Consider the following 20,040-nt stretch of genomic DNA (forward strand, 5'->3'; position numbering starts at 1 on the left):
AAAGATCCCGTACTCGTTCTTTTTCTATGTATTATTTATTCTCCTTCTAATTTTCATTGTAGAGAATTATTCGACCGGTCTCTTAGAATCATCTATAGTAGACTGTACATACATGAAAGAATAAAATTAAAAAACTAAAAAAGACACCGCGTGGGCGGAGCCCCCAATATGACTCGGTAAGCGTTATTTCCAACATACTTACTAAGTATCCTATACTAGTATAGTACATACCTAAAGCTAAGGGTACCAACGCCATACTATCTCATACATACAGTAAACTGTCAAAACCATTACATGTATTTCCATCTCCTTCTAAAATTGCCCCAACAATTCTCGGTTGGTTCCTCCTACTCCATACCAATGCAATGTTCTTCTCTTCTCGGCCTTCTCTATATAAGATGGTACTCTTTTCTTTCCCCCTTTCTGGATACCAGTTATACGCTTCATCTTACACTAACTCTCTCTCTCTCTCTCTCTCTCTCTCTCTCTCTCTTTCCCACCACTCCTCCGTACATCACTCTGGAATGTGGGTTTCGGCGCATTCGCTCGGCCAAAGATTCTATATCCGTACGAGTAAAGAATAACAGGACATGAGAAAGATCGCTTGCATCCATCACATTTCCAGAACTCCACTGCTGAAGCATTCGACTAAATGCCATTTCAGCTCTGACTAAAAGGCCTTCATGCCATTGATTGCTTTCCGGGTACGCCGTCACATGTGCAATAGAACATCTTCGTTCACACTCCCCTGCCGACTTAAGTCTCCCCGGCTCCGCCTTTTCCCAGGAGCCCCGTTTGGTCCCATTATGCGACCCGGTGCGAATGATAGGAGAGAGCATCGGGTCTCCGGAAAGTGGCGAGGGAGAGCGAAACCAGACGGAAGTTAATGAACAGGTAGATAAATGGAGCAGAAAGGGCGGAAGAAAGTCAAGGACGTAAAAAGATAAGGAAAAAATTGGAGGGGGGGGGGGGAATAAATCATAAATATCAAAGTTCATCAATAGTGGGTCGTTTGGCACGATATCTTGTGGAAGGCATGAATGAATCAAGACGTACTCTCGTAAGATCTGCCGCTCGCGGCTTGAAATGGAAAATGAAAACCTCCTATCCTAAGAGGAACCCTTACAACCCATCCTGCAAGACATGAAAGATACCTGGCCATCTAGGGACATAGAAGGTTTCCCGCCACGCGTTCTGCCCCGTTCATTGCCACGAGGGTGTCAACAACAGGGAAAGGGAAGAGGTGACTATTGTGATAAACAGGGAAAACAAGGCGAAAGTGGGAGGACATGGGTGCAGGCGGAACAATCATAAAATCACAAGGTTCGTTTCAAAAACCAAAATAACAGAAACGGGGATACAGATGCAAAGAGCCCATCACAACTACGACGTAGATTTTTCGGGGGCTCCAGAGGTAGAGCTCCCCGCAGGAGTAACGGTTGACTCGGATGTACTAGCAGAAGACCCTTCTTCAGACTTGGAAGTAGCGTCAGTTTTAGATTGAGGTCCCGGGGTTCCTTCACGCTCATTCCTGGCAGAATCAGGCAATTCGCGTTGCACCTGACTAGGCAAGTCGCGGTCTTCCTCAGTTTGGTCAAAGAGCTCCTCGTCATTTTGATCAGGGACCAGTTCTGTGCCGTCACCTAGAAGAATAATGCGGCCGGAGCGAACACTGAAACCACGCGCGCGATCATTTTCCATATCGTAGTCATCCGGGTTTTCTTCAAACTGATTACGGATACCAGGGCCGCGGAATTCAGCTGCATCCCCGCTCAGTCAGTAGGGGTTGGAGGCCGTAGAATCCTCAAGAGACTTGCCGTATTCGGGAGGAGCGCAAGGGCCGTCGCCTTTGGCCACCCGCTCAGCTATCTGATTATACCACTCCTCTTTAGTCCTGCCGTTCAGGAGGCCAATGATTATCATAGTCATGTTGTCACATCCAACCCCACCAGTTTCGCTGTTTGAAGCCAAGCAGTTGTCCATCATGTTCTCACAAATCCGGTAAAGTTCTTGCTTCGCGGCGATACCGCGGCGGACAAACTCAACCACAGCCTGGGAAGACTGGCAGTCCCAGATACCTAAAGCTCGATATGAGTGTGCGATTGGCAAAAGAGGTGATCGGGGGAACACTTACCGTCACAGGCTATGACAAGGAATTCATCGTCATCACTGAGCTCATGGACTGTCACATCCGGATAAGCGGTCACGATCTGCTGTTCGGGCGCAAGCTCGGGGCTTTTCTTGAACTCGAAATCACCAATGGCTCGTGACAGGGCCAGGTTTCCGTTCACACGGCCGAAATCGACAAAGCCACCTGCGGCACTGATACGAGCCTTCTCGCCTAAAGTAGTTCATCAGTAAAAGACCACGACGAAGAGGCAAGTACATCTAGATATGAGCCACGAACCTTCATTCTGGGGTTTATGATCAAAAGAGAGAGGCTTTGCGCGGCCCTTGACTCCAAGCACAGAGCGAGAATCACCCGCATTGGCCTATGTCAGGTTAATGATTGACCAGGCCAACTATAGCTGATCGCTGAGTCGGTCATAAAACATGCTTCACGTACCACCCAGATCTTATGTTTTGAGATTACACTGACAGCTGCTGTGCAGCCGGAGACTTCCTCTTCGTATTTCGGGTCTAGCCAAATCAGTCTCTCAGGCCTCGGCGAAAAGAAAGACGGGAGAAGGGAAGCCCGGGACCCTTGTGGGCAACGCTCACGAACCTTCTAAGATAGCCCGATCGGTAGCTAAGAAACCATCTTTCAGGGCCTGTTCAATGTCGCCCTTTGCGAATGAATCCTGTTTTGCGACGATCTTGTGCACATTTTCTCCAGCAAACAGTGCGACTTTGTCTCCGCCGTGTCCATCGTATACTCCAAAGAAAGCTAGGCGTTTGGCAGGATCCGTTGATGTCTCTTCTGGACTCGTATATTTCGCGTGGAGGTCTAGGACGGCAGCATGAGCATCCTCCATGCTGATTCGCCAGCCCTGCATGGCTGAGACGCCGTAGATGCAGCAATCATCTTCGCCCTCGGACGAAGTCTAAAGAGTGTCAGACGACATTAGCACTAATGAGAACAATTCAGCGCGCAATGCTGTGCGGGCATGGGTTTGTGGACCATCCGCAGGAAATTTTCTTTCCTCATGTGGAGGACCCCGCAGGTGAGGTGCATCACGATGCGGTGCCTCGAGACCGGATCAACACAAGAGTAATTACAAAAGGAGAACCGCCAGAAAAGTTAATCGGGAATTGAACAGAAAAGAGAAAGATATATATATATATATATAATTGAAGTAGAGAGATCGTCCGTTGGGGAGCTTGTGGCAGGCCGACCGAGCACCCCTGCGGCCTCAGGACGGAAGGGAAGGAATTATTGCGTAAGGACATTGCAGTGTGGGGGGGTTCAGAAAGGAAGACCAGAGCAGCAACACTCGGTTTCACGTACCTTATCGACTACTGGTTCTGACAAAGTCTGACCCATTATTTCAAATGATCACGATTTAGAGGTTCTGGGAAGACTGTAGGCCAGAAATGCACATGCACAACTCAAAAGCAAAGAGGGAAAGGGCAAAAAATTCGGGGGGAGGGGGGAAAGTTGTTCTGTCAGAGAGGGGAAGAAGGAAGAGAGCAAAGAATCAGGTGGGCGAGAAAGGGTAAGGGCAGAATCGATAGGCGGCGGGCGGGAATGGCCCCAGTGGTCAATCCTCTCTATCACTGGAGCGGGCGAAGAAAATTGAGAACAATCGGGGGTGGGGACCCGGTCCGAATCTGCTGATGAAATAATCTTCAATAGCTATGAACCACCAAATTACGAAGAACGAGATCTTTGAATGCTTTGCGCGGATAGGAATCAAAGAGAAGATAATAAATCACTAACAACAGGGCGGGAAGGAAAGGAAAAGGTAGGAATTGGGGGAGGATGAGAATGGAAGGAAGGAAGGGAAAGAAAATCTCTGGAGTGTCACGGGTTTGTACGCATGTATGTATGTGTCTCTGTACGAACAGAGATTTCTTTTCTTTTTTAAATATTGCTTTTCCTCGTTTTGAATTCTAATTTCATTTGCCTTGTGTTTAGATTTCCTCTCAACAGGCAACCCTCGTCATCTAAAACGAAAAAGGACCCCAACACCAGGCAGACAAGCAGGTAGTAAACGTACATACATAAGTACATCCACCCATACATACTGTACATACTGTACATACTGTACTGTCGGCGCAGGTGATTTCCGTACCTGTCAGGGTTGAGTAATGACGTTTATCTTACTCCGTACCACCGCAAGAGATCCCCCTTCTAGAATCGTACTATGAGATCACCCCTGGTGGAATTCAGGAATAAGTTCAATGAACCCTTAAAGAGTAAGACTGACGCATGGAACCCAACCGAATTGAATTGACCCTTGGCGGTTTGAAAAGGGGTGCCTTGCTTTTACTCTCGTATTTAATTTAGTACCTCCTCCGTACATACGCCGAGGCATTTCCTACCTTTTAATACCGTCGCCAGATGCAGCAGGAGGTCAGGTGTTAAGTTCACCCAGCACCCAACTAATTGCGGTGAGGCAAACATCAGGCCTTGCTTCATATGTTTGTTTGTGCTGTACATACGTACTGACAAAGTTCACTGGAGAGGTAAGGCAAGGTGCACGCAGATATTAATTGATCTCAATCTTTACCCTCCTTGCTCGTGCTCCAATTCTCCGACCTTTTCCCCAACCCTATCGGAAATAAGGCCATGTGCACCTCGATGACAGGTCGAGGTAGGCCCACGAACTGGATTGCTGCATGAACTCATGCTATAACTTTACGCCTAAGAAGGGGAACACAAGCAGAGGGATATCTAAAATCTTGGAGAACACGTATACCCATGGATCTCAATATATATATTTCTTAGATGAGAAGTGAACTTAACGAGGCGTCCGTACGCTAGACGCGGCCAGTCCTGCCAGCAAAAACAGTATAGCACCCATCATGTATGGCAAACCCATCCAGGTACCACCCAAAGTCATGCCTTCTCTAAATGCACTGGCAAGCAACGGTCCAGCAATCATGCTCCCAATCCCCTGGACAAGAGCGATTGTGGTGTTGAGCGTCCCGATTTGAGACTCTGCAACCAAAGTTGTGGCCACATTGCGGAGGGTGGAATAGAAGCCCCATCCTAAGGCCAGAATGGATACGCCGAAGGCGAACAGCACTGGGTGGTCGGCCACTGCCATGATGCCGAATCCAACTGCTAGAATGGCCGCGCTTCCCTGTGTTATTCGAAGATCCCTGACAGCTGGCGAAAGGTACCGGTTTAAGTAGTGGGAGATAGTTGGTAGCAATAGAAGCAAGACGACGAGGTCGATCATTCCTTTTAGAGAGATGAGAAAGCTTGCCTAGAGATGATTTGTTAGTGGCTATATTCGGCCCTTTGTCACGCAGCATCGCACCTTTGCCATAGTCCATGAGTAACGCTTGGAAGCATATTGGATGATCAACTGGAGGGCCTGCCCTCCAACACTAGCCGCCAGGAATGCAATTGAGATAGCTACCGTGTTGACATTTCCCCAGATGAATGCAGTTAAGTGCATGATATGGGAACCTGCACTATAGAGGGACCCTTTCCGTTTAGACGATGAGGGTGGCGGGACAAGGCAATCACGCTCCTCCTCTGCCGATTCAGATTCCGACTCGTTTAGCGACTTCGGAAGAGTCTCCGGGATAAGTATGGCTGCCAGTAAGCCACAACCCTCACAGAGCCAGCCGAGTAGGAATGGGAGCCACGGCGACCAGGACATTAGCCAAGCACTCAGAGGAGTTGCGAGGATCTCGGCAAGTAGAACAGCCGCAAAGAGCACGAAGAATATGTTTGCACTGGACAATGCACAGGAATTAGTATATCCATTACAGATAGGTGGGGGAGAGACATTTCCATACCGCTGCTCTGCGGGAAAGATGTCTGTGACAATGGTGAAGGCCACAGAGCTGGCTATTTGAGAACCACCACCACATAATTGAAACAAAGGCGTGAACCAGATAGCTCGAAGAGGAATTGCTTCACTGTACAAGCCTAGGCTAGTTAGCTAGAGGACATTCACGCTATGTTAAAGTGTCGTCGCGACATACAGATGATACGGATCGCAATCTCCTCCATAAGTAGTCCGGTCATACTTAGCATCGCAATTGGTTTGCGGCCAATGCGATCCAACAGGAAGCCCAATGGAAGGGCAAGGATGATTCCCGGGATCTGGTCCAAGGTATCCTTCCATCCACTGATCAATGCCAGCTCCCCCTGTACATCTACAGATTTACAGGGTGTATTATCCGATAAGAACTTTCCATATGGGAGATCGACAAACAGTCCTGGATGAAACTTGCGACAGACGATTGATTCCATAATCTGAGTCTGTGGAGCGATGGAGAGGAAAGTGCCAAAGTCAAGTGTGACAATGACCGTGCATAACAAAAACAGTGTCCATCGCTTGTGCTTGTACTCGACGAGTGCTCCGGATGGATGAGTACCTAACAGTGGCGTTGAGATCTCTGAATCGAGATCCTGGCCGGAGACCATCCTGGCTTCCTTCTTCCTTCTTCCTTTTCCTTTTCCTATTTAGACTTATTCTCGTTCAGGGTAGAGGTTAATGTTACTATTCGAGAGAGAACAAACTCCGGCTTTAGTAGACCCCAAACAACGGGCGTGAAAGAAAGGAAGAGGAGAAGAGGAGAAGAGGAGAAGAGGTAGAAATGGCGGATGCGAAAAGAAGATAAATAAGCACTAAAGCTAGGGTTCAAGAATAAATGACATAAGGAAATCTCTCTTCCCAATTGTCAGCCCCCCAACAGATTGACACGTCAAATCACTGTTGAGTAGTATCCTATTTAGTTGATTTGGCCCTTGGGGCATTTTGGTTACCCTTGAACATGAGGATTTTATAAGTTAGGGAAGTCAAGTGATTTAGGGTTGGTTCTTTGAACGGGGCTTCTCATTGTACACTTTCAAAGGAACAATACTAAGGGCAAATCTCTCACCATATGCAATAATTATTTGGTCCTTTATCGTCCTCGGCTTTCTTCTTGATTGGCGCTAACCCAAGCCAAAGCGCAGTGATCCAGTAAGGGCTTCGCATGGTCGCATCGAAGGCACGCAAAGTGAGATGAATGGAACAGGCTGATTGGATGTGTGAGGTACTAAGCAAGATCTCTGGACTGATGATCTATATAGCACGTAAAGTTACCTTTCTTGATTATCTAATCTCTTCTTTAACGTAACGTAATTGGTAAATAAGCAAGTCATATAAATAAGTGGATTAACGCGCTGCTATATTAAAAATTAAAATAGTTAAAATACTATAAATTTAGACTTCTATATAAAAATAAATAGTTCTATTAATTTAAATAATATATAATTTTATAATTTTATATATTATAATTAAAATATTTAAATAAAATATATTTAGAAACTAATTTAATAAATAGAGATTTATCTATTTATATAGCTTTATCTATTTAATTTTAATATTTAATAAAGATTTAGACTTTAAATATTAATATATTTTTTTAAAAAATAATTTATTTAATAAAATATTTTTATTTTTTAAACTATTTTTTATATATAGTTTAATATTATTTTAATTAATATTTTAATATTATTATATTATTTATAAAATTTATTTAATATTTTTAATTAATTAATTTAAATTAATTTTAATAGATAAATTAAAATTATAAAATTAATTTTTAAATAATTTTTTAAATATAGATTTTAATTTTTTTAATTATTTAATTATATAAAATATTTTAAATATTAAACTATTTTAATTACTAAATCTATTATTTAAAAATATAGAGATTTTAAATTAAATTATTAATTAAAAAAAATATTTTTAAAAAATAGAAAAATTAAATTAATAATTTTAAAAATATTATATATATTATTATTAATAAAGATTTTTATATAAATTTTAAAATAAATCTTTAAAAATTTAATTTTATTAATATAATTTGTCAGAGATATATTTCCTATTTAGGAAATTTTCTTAAATATTCTAGAATTATTCTAGAATATTTCCCTTTTAGGTAATAACCTAGAATCTTTCTAGAATATTACCTATCTAGGAGAAATTAGACGAAAAATCCTAACTAGGTAATATTAAGCGACTACATCCTAATTAGGAAATATTAGGCGAGTACTAAATAAGGAAATATTAGACGAATTCCTAATTTAGTAAGCCTAAGCGAGCCCAATTCAACATAAAAAGCCACTCAATCCCCTGCCAAATTGAATTAATTTTTTCAAGTAGATCATTATCTAACTATCTGATTACCAGATATCGATTTATTCTTTTGATCTCTTCTATTCATACCTGACCTAGGGCTTTGACTGCCTTAGCCCTAGTTGCCTACCTTTATTATCTAATCTAGGGCTTAGATTGCCTAAGCCCTACCTGACTGCCTGACCTAGGGTTACTACTCAGTCAACCCTAGCTTTCTTATGTGATTTAGTTATTCAATTCATTTATTCTATTCAATCTTTCTATTCATCCTAGCTAGCCCTAAGACTATTCCGCTTTAGGATTAGGGCAGCTGACATAATTAAATTTAATTAAATCTTTATATAAAATTTTTAATAGTAAAAAAATAATAATATTAAATAATTAAAATTTATAAAAAATATATATAAATATATAGATTAATATAATATTATTTTTTATATAAATTTAATTAAATTAAAATATTAAATAATTATTATAATTATTTAAAATAAATAAATAATATTTTTTTATAAATTAATTAATAATATAAAATATAAAATAATTCTATAATTAATATAGATTAATTTTATTATTTATTTAATTATTAAAATTAATTTTAATTTTTTAATTAAAAAAATATTTTTATTTTTATATTAAAACTTTATATATATTTTATTTTTAAAAATAATATAAAAAAATAAAATCTATTTATTAAAATTAATATATTTTATAATAATAATCTATTTTTAATTTTTTAATTATAATAAAAATAGTTTTTCTAATATATTAAATCTAGTAATAACTTTAATTATAATTATTAGACTTATTATAAATCCTATTTTATTAAATTTATAAATATTATTTAATACTATACTATATTTTTAAATAGTCTTATTTATCTATTTAAATTAAATATTTAAAATCTTAGAATCTTCTATTTTAATATATTAATAGTTATAGTAATATATAAAATAAAATTTAAATTTAAATATATAATTAATAAAATTATATATCTATTTCTTTTCTATAATAGTAGAAAAAGAAATAATATTATACTTTAAAAATAAAATATTAGCTATTTTTTATATATATATAGACTAGAAAAATATTCTATATTTATCTAATAATAAAATCTACTATTTAAGTAATTTTTTTTTACTAGTAGTTAATTTATAAGTATTAACGTATCTATTATTTAAGAAAAAAATCTTTTTAAGGCGACTATATAGAATAGATTTAGATATATTAAATATCTTAGCTATTTTTTTTAAGTTATTGATTTTATTCTTTTTTAAAGTAGAAATAGTTAATAGGATTTGGCCTTTCTACTTAACACATAATTTTAAGGATTTAGGCATTTTTGGTGGTATAGCTAATGTTTAAATTATCTAAGAAATTGAGGCGCGTTGAAAACGCGGGTGGTGTGCAGGGTGCTTACTGATTACATTAACTAGTCAGTTTTATGTAACTATATGGCCCATATTTATAATAACATACAATCTCGATGTTAGTCCCACGTGGTGTTTGTACTACCAATGGCTATAGGACTAATAGCTGAGTCTATTGTAGAGACACTCATTATCCATCGCACTAGGGTCGCTCAAACTATACCATCTACACCACGTAAGACACAAGACACATGCACCCATCATTGCTACCTACACCAACAAAACACATATGACAATCGTAAAAGCCGCAATTTACTCATCGGCATCAACCCATATCAAGGGCCCCTTCTTGTCCGACCGCATGTCTTCTGTGGGGAGCACCCGAAGGGTTTTGTTGAAGTATGTGTCCACTACAACCAGTTGTGGCTGTATCCATAGCCCCCGTTTAGATGCCAGTAGGTTGTACCGAACCGTGTGTCGGCTCAAAGGCACCAGCTGGACGACCAGCGTTTTCGGACCGCTAAAGGCGAAGTTTTCGCTGGCCTCCATAGTTAAGTTAAAGGTAAGGAAGTGCATCGACGGATTCTCGATGGTGTAGTCTAAGTGAATCAATCCAGAACGTATCTGGGAGGTCATTGCCGAGGCAAGCACACGTGGTTCTCCCCCCGGAACGACAAAGCGAGGAATCGCAAGTGTGGATATAGTCGTACCGTTGCTGCTCATGGCCGATTCACTCTCATCGGTTGCGCTTCGTCGCCATTGAATTTCCAGAGCGAGGTTCAGAGCTGTAGGTCGTCGGTCGCCTAGAACTGTCTTGTGGATATCCACCGCAAAACTGGACTCGCGAAGCTCCTCCAAGTAGATCTCTGGTCCGCCTGGACTAACGATCGCTTCAGGGCCGACATGGCACGTGGCCCCTCCACCAACCCCAACTAGCACCAGTGATATTTTTTCGATAACAAGCGGCGTTAGCGCAAAAGAAACGACCTTTGAGTTAAGGCACCACCGCTGCTGCAAGCCCCCGAGTTTTGGGGTTGAGTCATTTCCAAGCAATGCATCATCGACAGTAAAGAAATCTGGCCATGGTTGAGGATGGAGACGTGGCATGAATTCGTAGTTGGCCTCAAACGGCCGTATTATCGGTATCTTCACTCTCAAGGTTGCGATGATTGGAGTCTGGGTATCAGATACGAGGTTATATACAGATGATATTTCAAGCTCGTAATCAGAGGCATCACGCGTATCCGTGAGGACAATTTCCAGCTGCCGGTGAGAGGATGTCTCCAATGTCCCAAGAGGCCGCTTGATAAAATGAGAAAGGCCTTCCACTGGGGTACTGCTCTCGGAGCCCTGTATCCACGGTGAGCCTTCCTCGTCAAGCCATAAGACCTTAGCTGCCGATTCTGGTCGACCAAAAAGCCTAGCCTCGGCTGTAACTTCCGCAGCTTCATCCTCCTCGTTATGAATTTCAACCTTGAGGACAATACGTTCATCCGTGTAGTAGGTTTCCATCAGATTGGGAGTTGTGATCCGTATATTGGGCGGTTTGGGTTTTATCTTACATCGGCCAGTGTCCCGATTTTTGCCTACCCGCCTTCGAGCCACAGAGTTCTTGGTTTGTTTCCACCAGAAACAATCACGTTGGGTCAAGTCTGTCATGGCACAAGTAAGGTCGAATTTCTCTTCTTCAATCAAAAGTGTGATCGAGGCCACTCGAGACTCTCCGGCTTCTCGAGGGATACAAGCCACATTAAAAACCTTTGTCTGACAAGGGCCAATGGTCAGATCGGCAGTTCCAATAAGTGGTGTTAAGAAATTAGCGGGTGACTGGAGAGATGCCGTATCACTTGATGTACTCGGCTCTCGTAGTGACGGCGACGATATTGTGCACGGAGTCGTTGCGTCTGTTTCAGCTACGTGGTTTGACTGCAACTTTATTGGTCGCAGGCAACCTTCGAAAGCGATTTTGATCTCAGAAAATCTTATAGGGCTTGATGATCGTTGTGCGCATGATGTTATGACGAGCTGACCATGTAATGGCTCGCCAACATTTCCCTCGGGTCTCTCGAAAGTAAAAGACGCCGTGACTGGTGCGAAAGAAAAACCATGCCATCGTAAGTCATTATCGTGAAACATCTACTCCAGGCACACTCACCACTCGATATAATATCCTCCGCTCTGAGAACAACAGAGGGTTTGGGTGTGACTGGTGTAATATCCTCAAGGCTTCTGTGGATGTCGTATCGCCAGTCGGATTTTGGTTGAAACGCTGGCAACAGGCAAGTGTTAGGAAACGAGATCCCGGCTTCTGAAAGGCACAAGAGGAAAAATATTGCAAAGCAAATAAAATTGAAAGAAGTCTTACCCCTGTTGAGTAGCTCCCAATCCACTCGTAAAATCGTTTCACTATCTTGTACCCGTACAGCGCACTCCCTCAAAGCCCATCCGAATTTTTCCATAAGCTGCCACCAGCCCGAATGCCGCCAAGTGATCTTAGACCATAGTGGCTGGAGTATATCATAAGCTTCGGTCCAGGAACCTACGCGCATGTATTCTTCAGCTATCTCTAACCTCAGGCACTCGGTCTTCCGCACCTGATCACGCTTGGAAAATTCATCTAGTGCGGCATTCAATGCAGTGAGTATTAGGGCAGAATGATTAAATCCCGCCACCCCTGATTGGGGTGCTTCAACATGAGTCTCCGGTGCCAGGTATGTGTCATATAGGTAGGACTTGCTTGCTATCTGCGAAGCAGGAGATTGCCCAGGCGGTATCCTGTCTTCGTCCGGAATCTGCTCTGCTAGATGACGTCGGCACATTGTATGCTTTGCTGATCGATACAACCAATAGCCTTCGTGATGCAATTGTTCCCACGGATACGACACATCTCCGGGAGGGACCGTCTTTTCACGGGGGATGAAGATTGAGTACTGTTCGTTAAACTGATCCTGTGTGATGCCGACTGAGGTGAAGTATGGAATCTCGGCTTGACGAATCAGTTGTGCCATTACCATTGACCATCTGGCTTCCCAAGCCTCCCATCCATAATTCCTTGTGCCTTTACCTCTCCGATTGATAATATCTTGTGAGCGACTTCGATGTTCAACCCACGACCGCACGGCTGCAGCGGTTTGTCCCGTCCAGAGCAAACAACGAATAATCCGTATGGCTATAGTATCTGCCAGAAGGCGTGCATCGTTAAACCTTGGGCTCCAGCCAGCAATATTCTCGAAGACTTCCTGCCCAAACAAAGTCTCGTATGCACTTTCATAGTTCCTAAGAGCTGCATCTATCTCCTGCCTAAATTCCGCAAAGATCCCCATCTTAAATTCATACCGGACATTCCAGCCTTGGAGAGACAGCGTTTGAGATGTCCCCGTTGTCGGTGGGGCCGTCGGGGGAGGAATACTACTTCGGTTTCGTTTCCGTCTTGCGTGTTTAGACAAATCCCGGTAGTACTCCATCACCGACGGTTGAAGTAGTGTCAGGAGGGACTTCCCAAACTCTTTTAGTTCGCCAGGTGTTGCATCAGGTGGAAGGAGAAAGATAGACTTTTGGTCGAGATTTGTCGCTCTGCGAATGCCGGTCACCCGGTCATCGACATCCTCAGTGAAAGCACCATTACTCTCTTCCGAAAGGAGAACAACGATAAACCGCGTCTTATATCCTGAGGACGACCAGTCCTTCTTTAGTCCATTGATTTCGATCTTTAATTGATTGTCGCGCAAGGAACTCATATTAGGATCTAGGCAAAAGGGGAAGAAGTTTATCACAGCGGCGGGGACAAGGTTTTGGTGCTTTGTAACCCATAGGGGGGTGAGTAAGCCATCTGAAAATATCGGTGAACTAGGCGTCAGCGGAGATATTGGAGAGTGAAGTACAAAGTATGGCGCATGCGATATATCATTGCCCTGACCGGTGGGGCTCATGGGAGGAGATACAGGTGGGGGATCAGCTTTGCGCGGGGGGAGTCTATAAGACTGCAGACATGTTAGCAAAACACCCCTTTAGCTTCAAGCAAAGCGATAAGCCAGAATCAGAAGAAGGAAAGAGAAAATTGGGATGGCTCTTGGGGCAGGTTCTCCGCTAGGCAACTAGACTCTGGAATAGTCCGATACGTAGAGGGAAGTCGGTTTCCTGGGATAGTGTACATCGACATACCCGTCCAACACTCTTGATTTTATACTCAGTTCCGGCTGATCCCACTATAGTATTTTCCCTAGCTTCCCACGGAGTTCGCGACGCATCTTCCGCCAGAAGTATCTCCCGCAATTCTTCCGCAGTCGAACCGCTCAACGGCGGAAGATCCGAGTATATATGGACGCCCTTCTCGTGGAGGAGGGGATAATCAGTGTAGCATGATTCCAGACCATCTTCGGAGTCTGGTACAAGGCCAGAGAGTAAGACGAAAGGAAGGTTGTGGACGACATAATCCTCAGGGTAGGCGTCCATTGCGGACAGGTAATTTCTTAGTGGGACGTGAGGTCACCGCATATCTAACCAAGTTGGGATGAGACGTTTAAATGGCCACCTGAGGTGATTGGATTGAAACCAGGCGTCAATGCGAATACTCGAAAACCATGTATGCAGAAGGCTTTAAAATAATCTAGAACGAAACTATATTCTCCTGGAAATTGTTGGGCGGTTGTGGTGGTGGTGCATTTTCTTGCCAAGCCACAGTTAGGTAGTTTGAAAGTGGCTTCTTGTCGAGTTAGGCAGTGCGCCATCATCAAAACATGCCAAGCCTACTGTCATCAGTGGATCGGCAAATGTCACCTCACCTGTACCAGCGTATAGAAGTAGTACTAACGCCCTTCTCCTTTCTCTCTCTCTCTCTCTCTCTTTTGTCCCCTCTTTATTTCTCCTTTTCCTTTCCACGTTCTTTCTCTTTTGGATAGATTTTCACATATATGTGTATTGGTTTGGTTGAATATTAGGCCAGAAAGCGAAAGAAAGAAAAAGCTTATCTACAGGCACATTGAGATTATTGCTTACAGTTGGCAAGTATAAACACGAACGGGGGCCTGTATAAGTAAGAAAATCGTTGGTATCAATGTGGTGGGTAATGCAGTGACATAGTAGAGCACGTGCATCTAAGTAGTTAACTTCAGGTTGCGATCAGAGCCCCGGAGGGTTCATCAGCTGGCTATTCAAAGGAAATGATCCTGAGACAGAAGCTTGTTGTGAGCTGACGTATATCAACTTTGATACACCGGGGGAGGAAGGATGAGAAAGACATTTCGCTTACAGTGTGTCTTACTTTGAAGCTACGGCTATTATCCTTACTGCTATCCTTCGGCACTTAGCAGTAGTAGTAGGCTTCAAAGTAAGACACTGTTAAAGGCATATCCAATTAGTTAAACACCGAGCATAGTGGAGAGAAATGGCGTGTCTTTAAGCTCTCTGTCTCCGAGAAACAACGGTAATACTCATGTTGGTATATCTGATGGTGTATAGGTAGTTGATTGAAATAAGAAGAAACGGGCTGTAAAAGTTATATGTCTCTGTGTGTTTCCATGTATAAACTAGGATTTAGGGTGAGTTACTATATAAGGCTGCCGTGCCCCTTGTAATTATTGGAGGAATTGGTCTAATAATACTACTAGACTGGCCATGGGTACTAATCAGAACAGGAAGTATGTTTACTCCGTAAAGGGTGCATCTATAATTCGATCAACTGATCCGAAAGCTCATGGAACTGTATCAAATTATTACTCCGGAGTACTCTGTAATGCGGTTCGGTGGGGACGACTTTTCGAACGGGTCCGGATTCTCCATTAGCATCATGGATCTTTACGATCTCAGGAACCAACCATAGTTTGAAATTCAGAAATGTTCGAATTAATCGTTTCCCGCACCCCCTCCTAAAGCTCCAAAATTGATGGTAATAGGTGAGCCATCCGCTTTGGTGACCGGTCCCTTGGTTCTTTGAAACAAGTGATGCCGCAATAAGATTACTCAATTAATTAAATTCGGATACTAATTATGCAATACCATTTAATCAGAACGGTACCTAGGAAGAATAACAGCCAGACTCTAACGTTGTGTTTGATCTCTTCCATTCCAATCCTAGAAACCGATTAACATTAAATTCGATACTCCATCCACTAACAAAGGATACTGACCATACTCCGTAGATGACATGGTTGGAGGGGTTCCCTGAAATTTGGATCTGCGAACCGTGCGGAGGAGGTTTCAACTGCAAGCGGCATTGCAATGAAGAGAAAATTTGAACTACCGCCAATCGGGGCATCGGGCAATATCACTTCAAGCAAATAAGAATAGGGTGGAGAAGGACGACTATCCCGCTTTCGGATAGTCAAAGGGACGCTAAGAATCTTTTTCAGGAGAGTACTCCGTACGGAGTGCTAGTATACTACTGGTACCTACTAATTTAGTACTGTGTACTTAGTATCGTCGAACGGTATTATTATGCCAGCTAGGAGGTAAAATTAAAAATAAGCAAAACAGAAAAAAATACACGATCATAATAAGATTAATATCTGCTCACGCTAAGCCTATGATAGATTGAATTTAACAAGGGTGATTGTCCCTTTTGCGCTTCGTCTTTCTTCTATCTTGAGCTTGTATTTTTTAACTGGAAGTCGTCATTTTCTTGTCCTTTTTTCTTTCCCTTTCCCTTCTTCTGTTTCCTTTTCCATCTTCTTCTAATAATATTCCCCTGGCACTGGGATATATACATGACTTTCCTTCTTCCCCTGCTGTCATCTCATTGAAAATCCAATTACTATGGTAACCCTTAATAATCCTAATTGATCTTCAGAACACTTAATTACCTTTCAAATCAAACCTTCCCCCCCCCCTTTTTTTTTTTTTTTTGGTCTCTCTTTCGCTCTTTCATTTGAATACTATCTTCGATCAGCATTCCCCCTCGTTTCCAGCCTACTAGATAAACAACAGTCCTGCAAGGGGCGTGCATGTCGCAAGGGCGTTGACGAGATTGGTCTGGATCCTAAACTGGGGTTTTTGATTGAATTTTTGAATATTTTACTTTTTCTGACTGGCAGATGCCCAGTAATCTAGAGTATAGATTGACGCCGTTGGGCTAACTTGCAGACGCCAATCCCTCCTGCACCCACTGGATCATGCAAGTGCGCGTCAAGGCTGCCCGCATATATCGCCTCTGATTGTCCTAGCCCAGTCCCGGGGACAAGGTTCGCGAGGTCTTATATACCCTGTCGATGGTCACCATGGATTGCCCAGAGGACTCTGCGGCGTCCATATTCAATACCCCCTTTCAATCCTCATCGTCGTTTTTAGCCCGCCGAAGCAAATCACGCTCACATTCTATTAATTGCCATCCGATCGATCCGGCATCGCCTGAAGTAATAAGTTCCTTAATATCGTCTCTCTCCACGATTTCGGTACCTCTTCAGACACATTTCGACAGCGTACCGTGCCTTGATTCCGATACCGACCTTTCGCTATCTGTTTTACCATTGGAGCGACACTCCTCCCCCGGCGCAAGTCATGAGCATGGTGTTGGCGTGAGAAAAGGGCCACCTCAAGCCTTCGAAGAGGCTTCGCATAGTCCCTTTCTGCATCCAGATGACGCTGCTGCTGCACCGGTCATTCGCATGGCCCGGGCTCCTCCATCTCCAAAGTCAAAAGCGACGACCACCGACGCCTCTGCTTCTCCAATAAGACCTACTTCTAGGGGCTCATACACGTCCTCAAGGGCAACGTACGAAGACAACACCTTCGGCATGATCACAGCCGAACCTGGCCCACGAGTCTCGACTGCACCTAGTATTGCCTCGACTAGTTCCCGGAAGAGTTTAAAGAGTCAGTTTGGCCTGTTGAAAAAGTCGTCTCGGGATTTCACATGCGACAAGGATAGACACGCAGAACGTTTGCGGAAGACGAGTAGCTACAACGACAGTTTAAGACATAATCTTCCTCGAAGTAGAACCAGTGTACGCTCGATGCATTCTATCGCTGATGTGGCCGAAAATGGCCGGTACAGCCGCTCCGCTAAGGAGGCCTTCAGGGAACACGGGGCTAACTCTCAGAATGAAGAGTATCTTGCGTTGCAAAGCGCGCGCGCGAGCGCACCCAGCACCCCTGGAGGCATCGGAAGTGGCAGGACAATTCCTGTTCGCGAGTCTTCTCTACGTCATAGCTTCTCTTCCAGCTCTAAGCACCGGAGATCTACCCGCCATAGCCGATATTCGTCCACGGCAAGCAAAGATACGAAAGTGGATAGTGACGCTGGAAACGAAGCAGAGCATGTGACCAAGAGGATACGAGAGCTGAAGGATCAGCAACAGAAGATCAAGAACGAATTGGAGATAGACGATAGCCCTGACAAGGCCTCGAGGGAGCCGTCCACAAAACACACTCAACCACCGCAAAAGCCTAGTGCAGTCGACAACGGTGATGAGCAAAGTGACACTGGAAGTAATAGGATCAATGCGTTCGATGAGAGCGCTCCAGCTCCAGCTGTTATGACGGGAAGAAGTAGGTCAACGACCCGTAATAATCCGCAACTCGCATTAAAAGCAATCAATTGCCCGACACAATCGTTGGCGCCGAGACAATCCTTTGACAAGCCTGACCAGGTTGAAAAGTTACGTTATCGACGTTCAGTGGAACAGTCAACTGCGCCGCGGCACCACAAACGGTCCCCATCCGGCCCTGTTTCTCCAGGCCGTGCTTCTGTTGTGGATGAGCGCCCATCCAGTGCCGATTCAATCGACCTTGCCGTTCTAGATTATGTTTCCGCTCCTAGGCTTACCCAGAAAGTAACCCATCCTACCACTGGCCGCAAGATAGCTTTTTCGGAGGTCGGAGACCCTAAAGGGCACGTCGTATTATGCTGTCTTGGGATGGGCTTAACCAGATACCTAATGGCGTTCTATGACGAGCTAGCACGATCGCTTCATCTCCGACTCGTCACGTTGGACCGTCCTGGGGTAGGCGAAAGCGGGCCTTACGTAGATGAGGCGGGGACTCCTCTCAGTTGGCCAGGTAAGGACACCGTCCTCGGCCTATAAGGATACAATTTACTGACCCGCCATAGACGATGTTGCAATTGTATGCAACTATATCAAAGTAACAAAATTCTCAATCCTCGCCCACTCTGCTGGTGCTATTTATGCTCTAGCAACTGCCCTAAGGATCCCCCAGCATATCAGGGGTCGCATACATCTTCTAGCTCCCTGGATCCCACCATCTCAACTGTCTAGCATCGGCTCACAGAGAGCTCCAGTTCCTACGAATGCTGTTCCATACTCTCAACGGATCCTTCGTGCTCTACCGACGTCTATTCTGAAGGTTGCTAACTCGAGTTTCATGAGCGCAACAAGTGCGAGCTTGACCGCTAGCCTCCCCAAATCCTCTCGGCGCACTAGGCGAAAGGCGACAATGAAAGACTCATCTAACTCAGCTTTGATTGAAGCAAGCGGCTCTCCACGTTATCCATCCAACCGAGTATACCAACAAGGAGCTGACCTCCAAGCGTTACAAATCAAGAAACTGCAAATACCTAATGGGACCGGAGTTGAGGGTATAGACACTGCAACAAACCAGGCGGTGGCTGAGTTCGAGAAACGTGAACGCCAGTCTGATTATGACAACCGCTTGACGCACAAGGTCTGGGAACTGGCCACCACGAATGCAAATCCGGCGGTGGACCTCGTAGTTTGCTTGGAACGCCGACAACCGATTGGATTCCGCTATGTCGATATCACCCGCAATGTCGTTATACACCATGGAAGCAGAGATACGCGCGTTCCCGTTGATAATGTGAGGTGGCTTGGCCAAAGTATGCGACGCTGTGAGGTTCGAATCCTCGAGGGAGAAGGCCATGGGCTGATGGCCTCAGCAACAGTTATGGGTAATGTCTTAATGGAAATTGCCAAGGAGTGGGAAGACTGGATGACGGTAGTCCAGGGTAAGCGTCGAGCAACTATAGGAACAAGATCAGGCATCGCTGTTCAAGCCTAATTTGGTTGACAAGATCTGAAATTGCTGCGTCGAAGTCATGGAAGATTCGGAGGAATCCGGAGAACAAGGGATAGGGAAGATCCGAAACTAAAAAGAAGAAGAAGAAATTTTGGCAATCGAAAATGCGTCAGATAGGCATTTCGAGGGCTCTGGCCAGGACCAGGGCCTGCCCTAAGCTTATGCTGTCATCTTATGTGGTACTGCTGCTGGTTTTGCAGTCTTTGGCTTTCACGCGCTCCTTGACAAGATGCACTTCGCCTACTATACGATTGTGAAAACTCGCATTCACATGCCTATAGAATCGCCTTCACTTTGACACGCCCCCGTGTCCGATATGATACCATTGGTGCTTTCAATTGTTGTTTTGTTCCCTTAGCCTAATACCCGATCATGCTGTATATAACTGTCAAGTCTAATCTATAATCGAAGGTCACTTATCATGGCAGAAATAT

General features: G+C 43.9%; 4 protein-coding genes across 4 annotated transcripts; 1 reads left to right on the top strand and 3 right to left on the bottom strand.

Moving 5' to 3' along the window:
- Window positions 1-1,383: 1,383 nt before the first annotated feature.
- F9C07_2102428 (serine/threonine protein phosphatase) lies at window positions 1,384-3,484 on the bottom strand (the record flags this gene model as incomplete). The annotated part of the gene is made up of 7 exons (XM_071508940.1): window positions 1,384-1,771; window positions 1,880-2,078; window positions 2,135-2,341; window positions 2,408-2,492; window positions 2,567-2,640; window positions 2,726-3,044; window positions 3,449-3,484. The coding sequence occupies 7 exons, from the start codon at window positions 3,482-3,484 to the stop codon at window positions 1,384-1,386; spliced, it is 1,308 nt and encodes a 435-aa protein (XP_071365928.1).
- A 684-nt stretch (window positions 3,485-4,168) lies between these two features.
- F9C07_1118168 (major facilitator superfamily domain-containing protein) lies at window positions 4,169-6,729 on the bottom strand. The gene is made up of 4 exons (XM_041288106.2): window positions 6,106-6,729; window positions 5,917-6,049; window positions 5,430-5,853; window positions 4,169-5,375 (listed from the first exon to the last, which is right to left on the bottom strand). Exons 1-4 carry the CDS (start codon window positions 6,548-6,550, stop codon window positions 4,905-4,907), a joined length of 1,473 nt encoding a protein of 490 aa, XP_041140406.1. The 5' UTR covers window positions 6,551-6,729; the 3' UTR covers window positions 4,169-4,904.
- A 2,844-nt stretch (window positions 6,730-9,573) lies between these two features.
- Window positions 9,574-14,395, bottom strand: F9C07_2279823 (Gryzun, putative trafficking through golgi-domain-containing protein). Its single transcript, XM_041288105.2, has 4 exons — window positions 13,781-14,395; window positions 11,985-13,599; window positions 11,775-11,888; window positions 9,574-11,706 (listed from the first exon to the last, which is right to left on the bottom strand). Exons 1-4 carry the CDS (start codon window positions 14,069-14,071, stop codon window positions 9,932-9,934), a joined length of 3,795 nt encoding a protein of 1,264 aa, XP_041140405.1. The 5' UTR covers window positions 14,072-14,395; the 3' UTR covers window positions 9,574-9,931.
- Window positions 14,396-16,110: 1,715 nt separating this feature from the next.
- Window positions 16,111-20,018, top strand: F9C07_2279824 (alpha/beta fold family hydrolase). The gene is made up of 2 exons (XM_041288095.2): window positions 16,111-18,610; window positions 18,663-20,018. The coding sequence occupies exons 1-2, from the start codon at window positions 16,822-16,824 to the stop codon at window positions 19,586-19,588; spliced, it is 2,715 nt and encodes a 904-aa protein (XP_041140404.2). The 5' UTR covers window positions 16,111-16,821; the 3' UTR covers window positions 19,589-20,018.
- The last annotated feature ends 22 nt before the right edge of the window (window positions 20,019-20,040 follow it).

This window comes from Aspergillus flavus, chromosome 1, assembly GCF_009017415.1.
Source record: "Aspergillus flavus chromosome 1, complete sequence".
NCBI classification, from domain to species: Eukaryota; Fungi; Ascomycota; class Eurotiomycetes; order Eurotiales; family Aspergillaceae; genus Aspergillus; species Aspergillus flavus.